The following is a 13,802-nucleotide window of genomic DNA, read 5'->3' on the forward strand; positions in this document are numbered from 1 at the left end:
AAAACGCCCCGCAAATCCCTACATAAGGACACAACACTTCAGGGCTGTGTGCAATAAAATTTGGCAGGCACACACTCCTGATCACCAAACGAAAAAAGAACTTCAGTAATTCTGAAAAAGAACTTCTGCTGCACAAGGTAAATGCCTAAAGTGGCATACTATTTAGTGGTGTTTCCATTGGTTTTAAAGCCACCAACAAAACGGAGCCATGGAAGGCGATCACGGTCTCCGTGAACTCTGTTTCTGGACAACGTTGCTCAATTGAAGATGAAAAAAAGAAATGGTTTACTTAAAATCAGAGACCAAAAAAATCCATTGCCAAATCTAAGAGAGTTATCTATGATTTATCTAAGCTTGACCAGCACATCAGAGCATTATTGGTGAGACGTCACTCTCAGGTGTGCCATCAGCAGAGCAACTGGACACTGACCAGGGCGTAAATAGCGCATATTCAATCACGCAGAATTTAATCAACTTAATTGCTGACTTGAATGGTAGTGTTAGTGTTTCTTTGCATACTATGATTTCTTTTTTAACAAATAATCATACTATGATTTTTTTTCTCTCCAACTTACCAAAAATATGCTAAAGTTAGCCCAGCGGCTAGGCTAGCGCACCCTCACGTGAGAAGCATGAGAGAACGTACAGTCATAGACAGGGTGGTTGGCTGCTTTGTGGTGATGGCAAAGAGCTACATTATAGTAAAATACTGTCATTGCAAACGACTGTAGAATTAAATAAAATGCAGTAACCAATTATTTGGCGAAAACTGTCATCACCCAAATGTGTGTTAGAGTGCTCTTGAGTGTGTGTAGATTATGTTAAGCTAAGCTAAAAACAAATCCAACATGAGTGAATGTCAGAATCTTTGTGAAAAAGTGCGTAAGTGGGGTTTTAGTACACATTTCTTCGTAAGAATGGTTGGTGAATGAGGCCTAATGTGCTGTAGTCCTCTCACCTTGAAACAGGACTTACCTCTGATAGGCCACTTTGTTTCAGTATGTTGTTTATCATACATCCCAATTTACATGTAAACGTCCGATTTACATTTGTTTTTGTCCACCAGGTACCAACTGCCAGTGTGACCATCGAGGGTGCTTCGGCCCTCAACAGGGTCCGCTGGTCGTCAGGCGGGAAGGAGGTGGCTGTGGGCGACTCAGAAGGCCGAGTCTGGATCTACGATACTGGAGAGGTACAGATACAGTAATAATCCTGTATGTTTAGAGTGGACGAATCACATAATACATATATATACACCATGTCTGTGAGCAGAATTGTTTTTGGTACCCAGAAGGAAGGGCAGAGCGAGCACAGCTTCTTCTTTTTTTCAAGTATTAATCATTACAAATAACTAACTGACATATTAAACGTTTCTTTTAATATTTTGTCAGTCTGCTCTGGTTAAAAGAATCCGCTGAAAACACTGTTGTTGCTGAGAGTGCCGCGATGCATGGAGCTGGTGGTTCTCGCGGGTTTAGTTTTCAAACAATCAGAGATTTAATTACACCCTAGGTGCCAAAAGCATGAGTGAACTACAATGACCAAAATTTATTGCACTGTTTCAATTAAGTTGTACTACAGAAGATTGAGAGATTTTAGTGCTTGAAATTCGAGTCGTGCTAAATGAAACCTGTTACAACTCATCAGTAAGACCTCCTTCTCTCCTGATTCTACCAAAACAAACTGTCATGTGATGGAAGAATGTTACAAATGTAACGTTAATGTAATTTTAACTGAATCATGATTTTATAAATATATACTTGCATTTGCTTAGTTTTTAGAGTACATATTGTAGTCTTGTTGTGTTTCATGTACATTTGGTCCACTGGCTTTGTTGATAGACATGAACAGTACTGTATAAATAAGTGATTTTGTTTTTTACAACCGATCATTTTAGGTCTTTTAGCTCTGTATGTTTACCCAACTGTCAGAATTGCCATGAGTGTATGTTAGATTTTTTTTCCCTCCCTCTTTCGTGTCCCTGTAAAATGGCCTCCATATGACTTTGCCATCACCACAAAGCAGCAAACCACCCTGTCTATGCCTGTACATTCTCTCATGCTCCTCATGTGAGGGCATGTTAGCCTAGCCGCTGGGCTAATTTTAGCATATTTTTGTTGTGTGGTAAGTTGGAGAGAAGCTCAGCTGAGCTGGTGGCCTTCACGCTGGGTTCATGGTAACGAGAAGAGTCATCAATAAAAGTGAGCGGGGTTGAAAGGTTTTATGACTCCAAAAGGGAGTGTGTATGTGGTGGTGATGGGGTATTTACTTCACTAGAAACTCCCCCCATATAGCTCTAACTAGGAACAGCAAGTGAAAAAAAAAGAGATGTCCGCAGTTCCATGGGACCAAAAGCAACCCTTGAGATGGTTCCAGGGATTTGGACTGTTTTTATTAGTCGTCTACTGAAAAGTCCAAATCATGAACCAAAAGTCTTTCAGATGGCTGCCATGGGGAAAAAAACTAGTGGCTTAATACTGCTCCATGGTAATACAACAGTTTGGACCTGCTGCATTTTAAAGCCTGACAAACACTAAATCCCTCACTGTTTCTTTGGCACTTCTTGGAGTCTGTTAAAATGCTGCTACGCTGAAGTCACTCAGGCACCATGTACATGATGTTCTGGCAGAGCCCCCTGCTGCGGCCAGCCCTGCTCTGTGGGGGGGTTGGGGGGTTCAAAATGGCTGCCTTTAATTACAGCCTGGCCATGCAAAGCGGTTGCAGACAGCTTGGGTGGCAGACGTGGCTTCTGTCCCACTCATTCTGACTCCCACAGATACGACTCCAGCTGATACATTTAAAGAGCAACAACATTCAGTTTGACATCCTATATTAGCTAAGATATCCTATGGTCAGTGCAGGTTATCAGATTTTGAGACTGAATCCATCTATTAAACTATTTAATGAATTGTTAGGGGATTTATTTGTTGTCCCCAGAGAATGATTTTGGTAATCCTCTAACTTTTCCTCTAGAATGTGAGGAATTCAAAAATATGCCTCACGTAAAACTAAAAACTAAAATAACAAAATTTTGGTTGTGTTCCCATCATTGTCCCCTGTGGCCTGAATAATATAATATTGATTGAAAGTAAATGTGTTTATGCATCCTCAGAGATGATTCTTTGGTATTATTACAAGCTATCAGTAGGAGCCTCTACACAATGCACTTAATGCCGTGTTACCTGTGTTTCTTTGATGTTTCCTACAGCTGTCAGTGACTCATACTGATGACTGGGCGCGCTTCGCTCGTACCCTGATGGAGATCCGTGCTAACCGGGCGGACGGCGAGGAGGAGGGGCCTATGGAGCTGGCTTCATAGAACAGGACTCCAAAGAGACCAGTGGGGTGTACTACGAAGCGAGATTAGTGGTTAGCAAGGCATGTTAAACCTAAAGCCCAAATGTCCCAAAGGTGATTTTTTTTTAACCCGGTAGATCGTCATTGTAAGTGACCTACACACCTAGAGTTTCGGATTGAAATTGGCTATAAAAAAGCGACCCTTTTACTGATCAATAACTTTGGAAATTGTGTCACCATTATGAGGTTCTCTTTGGAGGGATTGTTTCATAGGATTTCCTTTGGGTTATTACCCACATACCCAATGCCGGAGCCTTAGGGGAACATGAGGGGGATTTTGCTAATAGAAAGTCCTTTCACAGCATCAATTGTCTGGTGGAGCTGGCCCACTCCAGTCCCCCGTCCAGTCGTCCCCCCCTCCCCGTTTGTTTCAGATTAAATGAACACTTCAAATAATACACAGCATATCATCCATACACTAAGAGAATGATGAAGGCACAGCAACTACATACAACTTTAGATTACGTTTTTATGCTTGGTCATGATTTACTACCAAGTCACGGCTTAGTTTAGTTTACACGCCTATCCATTTTAACAACCTGCCTGATGTGGGCAGCACGGGATCGCTCCATTTTCTGCAGAAGACTCAAAAGACGCCCCAATTGCCCACTTTTATAGGAACGTGCAGAGGGCCAGATGAAGAAAAAATCGGTGTTAAGATATAAAGTTGATAACCAGCGTTGTGATACCAATTATATCTGATTGGGGTTTAAAGTTTTGTTGAGCCAAAAAGAAAGCCAGGCTCTGTGGAACTTGCTTCGCAGTACTCCCCTCTGGTGTGATTTTATTGTTGTCACTGTAGCATGAGCATCTCAATCAGTTTAGTTTCGTCATCTTCATGTACATGTTCCTGTCTGGTTGCAACAAAGCCGCATTTTTATTGTATTCTTGCATTTACTCAACCGGAAAATGCAAACTGTTAAAATGTTGACCTCTATTGATTTTTCTGCCCTTATTTATTTATTTATTTATTTATTTAGTGACTTAAGTTGATTTGTTGCTTGCAACCTGTGAGCCTACAGTATATACAAAGTGGCAGTCGTATAGCCTTATAAGGATATGTGTGCTGTGACGATGCTTTGCACTACCATAAAAATAAAGCAGGGTGCATAGACTAGTCCTGTACTGTTTACAAAATGTCATGTTCACTTTATGTTGTGCTTCTTTTCTCTGTATTATGCCTGCATGCAACACATTCTTAAAATATTACAGATGCAAACACAATGAGTTATTATGGGGACATTCCACACATGAGGCTTTGCGGCTGCTTGATGTCAGTGTTTCAGGGTGTCAGAAACCGAATCAAGTCTGGTACTGGCACTTTGATTTTTGTTCTGAACGAGAGAAACAACTGTATATTCTTTAATGATCTGTTAATGATTAAGAGGTATATTGTAATGCAGAGTGCTGGCTGTTAAATCTGCTGTGTTTACTATTAAAGCATAGCTGATGAACTGTTGTCTTGATTTTTCCTTCAGGGTTCAACTGGTAACGAAAATGAAAACTCTAGAAAACATTCGGTTTACTAATATAAGTTTCTCTTTACTCTTGGTACACATGTTGCTGCCATACGCACAGTAAGGCACGGTTATAACAAACCATATGTAACTCCTACATTCTCTATACTGTCCACATTTAAATACTGAGTCATGACACACTACAGAGCTGCAGTCAGTGCCAGCCGTCTCTCAGATATGTACACATCTGCATACATTTAGACCTCAATCCAAACATCTTACAGTAAACATTGTGTACAATCAGAATGTTACACTGTGTCTTTACATTCAAGTACTTTTTGGTCATATTCTTGTGGATACATTTGATCCAATGAGCAATTAAGAGATTAACAATTAAAAGAGCAAAACAGGTGTATGGATGATGAAAATATGTCTCTGGATTTCTCATATATACAGTGCCACATTTACGATCAATAGATTTTCTTTTTAGCAAGCTATATGATCATGTGAGGAATGTGCTTTTGGTTATAAATCAACAAAAAGAAGACACTGGAAAAAGCGGCAACTGTATGTAGTATTTGACAGTATATTCAAAAACAAAAGCAAGCAGTTAAGGTGTTTAAACTTCTGCCAGCCCTTCTGCTGCCTGTGTGCATGTACTGAACCGCATTATAATAATAAGTCTATACAGTGTCAATCAAAGGTAAAACAAATGCTGCACAAGTCCAACAAAGAATCTTTTCTGAGTACCTGCTCACTCATCCATATGGTTGCATATAGACTACCATATACAGTATATGATTATAAGAAGATACATTATAACTAACCTTAAATATGTAATTTAAAATACTGAAATGACTTGGTGACAAACATGCAAGCCCTCTCTTTCACTTCCCCCCTACCTGTGGAGGTTCAGGGGGTGCTCACAGTGGAGGGGGCCGCTGCTGTGTAGCGTGGGAGATGGAGCCCAAACTTGCTCTCAATGCCAGCAAACGTGGCCACGGCCAACCTGAAGCCTCCGATGTGGTCGGGGTTGGGCGCCGGCAGGCTGATCCGAGACTTGGGGGTGGGCTCTGAGCCAGATGGCTTTCTGTGGTGAGGAGTGAGAGAGACGGGAGGAGGAAGCCAGAGGCACAGTGAGAGAGAATTGAATAAAGGAGAGAAAGGTGAGGAGAGGTAGAGTTAAAGGGGAAGCTGTTCAACAACAAACTCAGTGCAAGATGTTATTTTAAACTAGTAGGGGGAAAAAGTGAGCGTGCACAGACAGGAGTTCTATTATTATCATTATTAAATCTTGAATTAATATCATCATATATAACACTGTTCACCACAGAACTAAACATGTTTATAGAAAACCAAAAGAGGAACTTTTTTCTCTCAGAGCAGAACAAATCAATTCACTTGTTGATTTTACGTTTAGCTTTGTGATTGGTTATCAACGTGGACTGCTAAGCAAAGATCCACTCGCCCAAAACCACACCAAATTTTCCTTGGCCCTGCAATTGATTTAGTTTCAGTGCGAGTCTTTGGGAGTGAGGGAGCAACATGTAAAAGCCACAAGCCACCCATTGACATACGTGCATGTGCTACACAGCTGTCCATTAAAAGAAGCACTTTCTTAGTCATTTGGAGAGGTTCACCACCTCTCTTCCCCACTGGGCATTTTTAACTTTAGAAAATGAGTGAATTGTTTCTGAGAGGCCTATTTTGAGGAGGAAAATTAGCTTGTTTCAATCCCAGAAGTGGTGGAAAGTACATGTACAAGTCAAATGGGTGCTGCCTGCCCTGATCACTATGCGGCTAAACTCTTGAGTTTGAGAAAATTGTCACATCCAGAGCTTCAAGTGAGAGCGTCAGTCTGTGAGCTAATGTGCAAGGAAATTATTTTTGGTCTTGTGACATTTCTTTTTATCTCTGGTAGAGGAGAGAGGACACGCAACAAGAGCAGCTACTGTACGTTGAAATTAACCCCATTGTTCTTGAAGCAGATGGCCGTTGTTAATGGGATGGACTACAGTAATATATAGCTATAGTCATATTCTGTCTTCAAAAAACAATGGAAAGAAGAAATATGTGTGTTTACATTGATTACTGGTAGATTAATGTAAGGGGTGGTTTGGAGTTTTGTAATGACAGTAACAACAAAGTAAAACTGAAAACCAAGCTTGCTGGAAGGTTAGTAAGAGAGAATAAGACGTACTGTCCTCCAAAGTCGATATAGAACCAGCGCTGGAGGAGTTCATAGGTCACCAGGGTCACTCCAAACTGAGGCGAGGATCTGAACACACGAGCTGCAGGATGGGGTAGGAATGAGTTTATTTCAATGTATAATTTTGCTAAACTGTATAATGGAGCTTTGGTTTCAGAAGTTACAAGGACATGAGGAAGTCAACTACTAAAAAAGCTAATAAAAACATTATTGAAGTTAGTGCTATTTTCTGTCATAGAAGGGTATTTACATTAATGTAATATTTATATCAATGTACAGTATTTATAAATATATATTTATCAATCTAGCAAATATCAAATAATGATTCTAATTCTAAGAATTGTATGTGTATTGAAGGGGAAAATAGAATTACTTCACTTTTCTTTCATAAAATGCCAAACATTTGGCCCATCCCACATAGGTCTTACAAAACATTACCATTTAACAAACATCTAAATATGATACACTACTACACCATACTACATGCAGCTCTCTCTCTCTCTCTCTCTCTCTCATGTTTGATGTTTAATTCCAGGACCTTTTTAGGAAAATAGTAGCCGCAAATAAAAAATAAATATTGCTCTGATACACCAATAAGGCAGAGCACCCTGTTTATAACCTGAGGGAAACCAGGACAAAAGTGAAATAGTACTTTCATCATTAGTATTATGTTGGTCTTAGTAAACATTACCTCCAGATCCTTTCCAGAAAGCCCGGGGTCCCTCTTCTCTGAGAATCTTCCAGAAACAGTCCACCAGGCCGTTGTAGGTGGTCTGACCGGCACGTGCCGCCACCTGTAGCCTGGTTTTGATGACGTCAGCTGGGGTCCCCAGAGAGGCCGCCGGCATGCCTGTGGAGAACAAGGGCTGTTTAGTGGGGTGAAAATTTTTCTTTTTTTAAACATTTGAGTGTGTTTGATTCTAAACAGAGCAGAAATTTTAAATCGGCCCCAAACAAATGAGATGATTTGTGGAAAGCAGCCATTAGCGGTCAAATGAAATCTTGCGTATCGTCCTAACTGCATCTGAAAGAGTGTTTTTTTGCTTTCTTTGTTACCTCTTTTTAAACACGTCATCTTGAATCTTGACCATCTTGCAGCGAGTTTGCTGCATAAATACACTATACACAAGTAGGGGCCAGTTCCTATCACTTCACCATCAACCAATCCATACCACCAGCAAGGCCATTATTTAATCGCTACCTTTTTTCTTCCTTTCATCCCTCTCCCACTTTTCTTACAGCTGTTTGAACGGGGCCGGACAATGGACGGTAATGAGAGCAATGCACACCGTGTGCCGTACTGTGAAAGTGACTGGCTGACGGGAGTGACTGCAAAGCCCCCACTCCAGCCACTTCAGCAATGAATGGCCTCAATCATTTATGGCTCGGTCATTACCATCAACTGCCCTCTTGACGATTTATTCTGACTTCTTGGTTTTTGTAACGGCCAAACGAGCTATTCAGAAAGCCTAATCAACTCAGCATTAGGTAGCCGACTGGCACCCGGTGGAGACTGACCACCTGCACTGAACAGAGGAAGAGGAAGAAGGCGAGGGACAGGGAGAGGAGAGGAGAGGTTTTTGGTTTTCAAAGTCCCTTTATTGGCCCATTTTCAGAGAATATTCACAATCACAAAAATTACAAACAAAAAGACTCAGAAAAAGAAATTTATGTGCTTTTCTTAATCAATAATTAACCACCAACTCTCCATTCTCCACCATGGAGCAGAACACATAAACACAAAAAACACATCTAGGTGGGCTCTGTATCTGTTCGTAGCTATAGCCCCATGTACAATTCTCCATTGAAGGACTGCTACCAGCTTTTCGACGGGCAGCTTGTACAGGGAACGCCAACTGCCTTTCGGGGAAATGTCCAGTCTACCTCGACTCCTTCAGCTCAGCCAAAGACTGCTGGTTCAGGACCTTTAAGCAGGTGTGATAAAGAGCTTTCTTCCCTGCAGCTTGACACTTGTCCAGGTGAGGGGTTGAAAAAGACAATAGCTGGCCTGCTTCTCTTCGCCACTCCCCCACAGCTGGATTGATGGTCAGAAAGGGGAAACTGTACTCCCACCCCTCACTCCACTGATCACACAGAGTACGATTCTGTCACAGTTCGCTGAGGTTGCTCCAGAGAAGCACAAACTTCATTCACTACCCTGTTGATCAGCCTGATAAAGGTGATGTTACTACTTGCTCTCAGGACATCAACAGATGTGGCAGTCATGTTCATCAGGGGACCCAGTTTGGTACCCCCAGCTTCTTTGAGACAGCCCTGGCACACTGTAATATTTGAATCGTAAAAAGTTGTTGAAAAACGAAGGTGCCACAAACAGCCACTTTCCCGGGGTATCCTTTGGGCAGTCTAGTGTCTAAAGGAAGCAATTCTTTACTGGATATCCACCAGCCCCTGGCCCCCTTCGGCTACAGGCAGGTAGAGAGCTGCTGCACGAACCCAGTGCCGACCCCACCAGAAGAAGTCAACAACGGCTCTCTGAACGTCCTCCATCAGGCCTCGTGGTGGCACAATGGCAATGAGCCTGTGCCAAAAAGTTGAGGCAACCAATTATTGGCAACCAGAACTCTTCCCCTATACAGCAATGGCACAGTGGTATATCACACAATACCCATATGCATTTTTTTTTAACATGGTAAAAGTAACTTGTGTGGTTGCCACGTATTTAAACCTTAAAAGTTAAACTATTATTTTCATTACAGATTTAATATTTTCCTTTCCAGATAAATGGATTGTTTTGAGAATATCACAAATGCAAACCGTATAACACCACTCTGACCCTCAATTTAGATAAGAAAAAAACAAATGAGAGGAAAAACATCAGGAAGAAAAGACATTTGCCTTTGTTGGTCCATTGCTGCTTCTTAACGTGTTACTGCTGATACAGACAAAATTGGGACCCATTGGCAAAAACATTGTTCCATTGTGAGACTAGTGATTAAAAAATCCATAGAGTGCCGCAATATGAAAATAAATAAATAAATAAAACACTCAGATTTAAGAAGGTGAAATCATCAAATAAGTGAATGAATCCTTTCTGCTTGAAAAGTGACTTGAACAATTAAACAATTATCAAAATAGGTAATTCCTTTTTTGTCAATCGATTAATTGATGATTTGACTGATTGTTTCAACTACACATGACTAAAGACTGAACAACGTGGATACAGCTACCATCCCTCAGCGAATAGGGCCAAACATCCCATCCATAACTATTTCTCACATACAGAGCTGATGTGAGCTAGAGATGGCCAACCCTATGTTCTTCACAGACCAGAGTAATGCCTAGCTAAATAATGCTGTGCAAACTGAGCATGTAATTCAATTTCCTTTGCTGACTGTAAAATACTAATTGCCAGAATGCTGTAACCGCTGATAAATACATTTGAAAGAGGGGTGATAAAAGTGTCGAAGGAACCAAAAAAAAAAGAAATCATGAGGCTTGTTTCAGCTCGGATTCTGTGGGCCTTTGCTGCCAGTCTTGTGGCGAGAAACCAAAGAAAAAAATTAGAGGTCGAGGAGGGAGGCAGGATTTATGATTTTTCCATGTTGTGCTGTGCCTCTGCGTCAAAAAGAGAGTGCTGCTGACACATCTCCGAGGATTCAAAACAAATATATACGTTTCTTATGCAAATGTTCCAAAGGCTTTTAACTTGGCAGGTGAGTGCTGGTCTGTTATTAGCGTTTACGTTTAAATGCAATATTCATACTCCGCTTTGGATCATATTTTCATGCAGTATAAAGTTATTAAGTCATCAATGGGTGTTGGTGCTCTTGGCTCATTGTGATGACTAACCTACAGACAGGGCTGAATGCATTCTTGCATGGTCAACATGCAATAAGTATGCACAAGCATGTTTGTGCGCTTGCCTTCATGTATGTAAGTACATGTCCAATATATTAGGTTTGGATAGCTTCTCTGTCGGCCTGGTTGGCAAGCATCTGAGGCGCTTCCTTGCTGCAGAGCTCCAAAACCCTAGTCCCCAATCACCGAGCAACGCTCTAATTAGCAGCTACCGCCATGGAGCCTGCGGTCAGAGGCTGCCTGGCTTCCAGTTCTGAGCTCTGCTACTGTTACTGAAGAACTGTAGAGGTCTGAGGCAAGAGAGCGGAGTAAGACCTGCTCTCACACTTTGATCAGAATTAGAGCTGACCAAAGGTTTTTCATAAACTTCATTGCCTCAGGGACTAAACCTTTTGGGCTCACTATGAATGGTGAAGTATTTTACAACACTAAACGCTGTTTTTCAAGTTATGGACGCTCTCTAAAAGGCTAAACTTTTAAAATGCAGCATGAGATTGCACACGGCCTAATGAGATCTGTGTATGTCTATTGAAGTATACAGTACTGCAGACATTAATAGACTTCATTACACAGTTTGGGATTTTAGTGACCTTTTCAACAGCGATGAGCCAAATTAAATTAAATTCCACTTTAAAGCTGCTATAATGCCCATAGCCCACCAATTATGGTAGAGAAAATGGATGATGTTTACTGGCAACATTCAGTCTCAATAGTAAACAATAGGAGGCAAACTACAACTTTCCTGCCTTCATTTCTTCTTAGTCTTGTGTAGATAACATTATGTTCAGTACTTTGAGAGAAGCTTTATAGAAAGAACAATTAGGGGCTTTTAATTTTTAGTCCAGGCTCCCTCAGGTATAATTCTGTTGTCTGGAAACGTAAAATTAACCTTTGTCTCGAAACTTGATACTAGCTCTAACTTTTTTCTTGTTAAAGTATAAAGGCTGAAGTACCTGCCAGCGCTCCAGCAAACAGCATCTTGGCTGGCCCTATCCTTCCATCCTCCTCAGTGATGTGAGCCTTGATGTGGGCGTAACAGGGAAAGTAGATGGCTGAGAAGGGGATGTCACGCAGAAAACATGCCTTAGAACCCTAGAGAAAGACAGTGAGATGGAAAAGGAGATGTTTAGGTATATATGATAAGCGTTAAACTCTCAGAATGTGGAATGATGTGATGTGATAGGGCTCAGCGGATTCCATCCTTGCTTTCTGGCTCAGGTCTCTGAAGATGGATTGTTTTTTTTCTAGCCACAATATCTAACATCAACTGACTGTTCCCAAACCAGATATTCAAGCATGAGCTGATGTTACGGCCAAATAATATAAACTATATAATACTTCCAAAAGACACCTGGAACTCTTATAGCAGAGTGAAATATCAACCATAACATGCCAAACAAATAATTTCTCTCCATATGCAAACAATCTGTGTCCTTAACAGCAGGTAAGGGAGGCAGCTCCGAAAGCAAAGCTCACAGTAAAAAAAAAAAAGTGGGGGAAAGCAAAGAAAGACTGACGAAGATGACTCCTTGTCGGCCACTGTAAACAACACTATATCATCAAGCCTATTGAGTTTCCTACTGTATTTCAAGCCTGTTGGCCCGCTGCCACCTCCTTGATACATCAACTACAGTCAACAGAAGGCGTTTGAAGAGTTGGCCAGGGTCTCCCTGTCTTGGACAAGCTTAATTTAACTCCTATGGGATAATGCTTTGGTTTCTACACACACACAAACAGAGAGAGGATTGGCAGATACCTGGGCTATCTCTTTCCCTCTCTTTCCCTCTCTTTCCTCTGGCACTTCTTGTCTGCCTGTCCCGCCTGCTGGCTGGCTGGGGCCCGAGCGGCTGCTGAAAGCTGGGAGATTCTATCGATGCAGGACAGACAAGCAGCGTCACAGGGACTGGGGACTGGAAGCCTTAATATCAGGGTAATGGTGTTTGACTGGGTAATGCACTGGAAGGGCGGCGACAGAGAGAGTGTGTGTATATAATCCTTTTACACCAAGATGAAGTTAACTTGAATACAACAAGTCCATAAACATGAAACGTCTGGTTGAATATTCCTACACTGACAACTTTCTTCCAGAGATGAGTGGTGGCGCTAGTGCGTTAGCCACCCTATCAACCAGTAGCTCCACCAGCGGAGGGTGAGCGTCAGGATAATTACCCTGACAAAGGCAGCTCTGTGCCTGGGTGCAGCCCCTCCGGAGCCAGCCCGTCTGGGACTTGCAGGCTGGAGCTCGTCTCCTCCCCGCCTCCCCTCCACCACCACCTCCAACGCCAACACCACTACTGCTTTCTCAATGCACTTTGTCTCCTCTCTATGCATGGACCAGGAGACAAACACAATAAAGTGTGTGCACATTTACACACACTCATATGCAGCATTGAGCAGCATTCCCACAGACAGTTGAATGGAGACAGTAGCTATGTGGACACACACACACACACACACACACACACGCACACACACACACTTTAACATAGTCATAAATTACTAGGAGTGAGTGCACAACTACACAAACATAGGCAGGTAGACGGAGACAAGAGGAGGCTCCACACTCTATTACAGCCTCGTTAAAAGAACCAAAAGGTTTAAATGGAACTGGTCTGCTCGTACAGGTGGCCACATCAGTAGACAGAAAAAAGCCACAAACCTGGGGGACATAAAGTAATAAGGTCAAGTGTAGTGAATGATCAGCAAACTATCAAAATTAAAGTCTTGTCTAAGGAAGGGAGGGGCTTCATTGAAAAATAGTTTACTACTTGGAATTTGACAGCACAAGTGCCATCATCTTACTTGCAAATTAATACAACCGCAGGTATGAGATTGACATTTTCAAAGTTGATTGTGTTGACAGTTGAAGCAGAATGTACCCTGCCGAGCTCCATTAGGAATTATTTTTGTAATTTAATTAGATATGCTCTGTTTTACCCTGAGGGCTAATGTCCTTGTCT

At 41.7% G+C, this 13,802-nt stretch overlaps 2 protein-coding genes across 21 annotated transcripts in view; one reads left to right on the forward strand and one right to left on the reverse strand.

Moving 5' to 3' along the window:
* Nucleotides 1-4,811, forward strand: part of dync1i1a (dynein cytoplasmic 1 intermediate chain 1a) — a 55,381-nt gene extending 50,570 nt beyond the window's left edge. For all 19 annotated transcript variants that reach the window (XM_032535772.1, XM_032535773.1, XM_032535777.1 and 16 more), the window contains 2 exons: nt 1,067-1,192; nt 3,209-4,811. In XM_032535772.1, coding sequence (XP_032391663.1) covers nt 1,067-1,192; nt 3,209-3,319 — 237 coding nt within the window. In that variant the 3' untranslated portion in view covers nt 3,320-4,811. The remainder of the gene's footprint in view (nt 1-1,066; nt 1,193-3,208) is intronic.
* A 66-nt stretch (nt 4,812-4,877) lies between these two features.
* Nucleotides 4,878-13,802, reverse strand: part of slc25a13 (solute carrier family 25 member 13) — a 46,038-nt gene continuing 37,113 nt past the window's right edge. For both annotated transcript variants that reach the window (XM_032535770.1, XM_032535771.1), the window contains exons 15-18: nt 11,796-11,934; nt 7,715-7,873; nt 7,015-7,105; nt 4,878-5,904 (exon numbers count right to left, since the gene is read on the reverse strand). In XM_032535770.1, coding sequence (XP_032391661.1) covers nt 5,727-5,904; nt 7,015-7,105; nt 7,715-7,873; nt 11,796-11,934 — 567 coding nt within the window. In that variant the 3' untranslated portion in view covers nt 4,878-5,726. The remainder of the gene's footprint in view (nt 5,905-7,014; nt 7,106-7,714; nt 7,874-11,795; nt 11,935-13,802) is intronic.

This window comes from Etheostoma spectabile, chromosome 14, assembly GCF_008692095.1.
Source record: "Etheostoma spectabile isolate EspeVRDwgs_2016 chromosome 14, UIUC_Espe_1.0, whole genome shotgun sequence".
Lineage (NCBI taxonomy): Eukaryota > Metazoa > Chordata > Actinopteri > Perciformes > Percidae > Etheostoma > Etheostoma spectabile.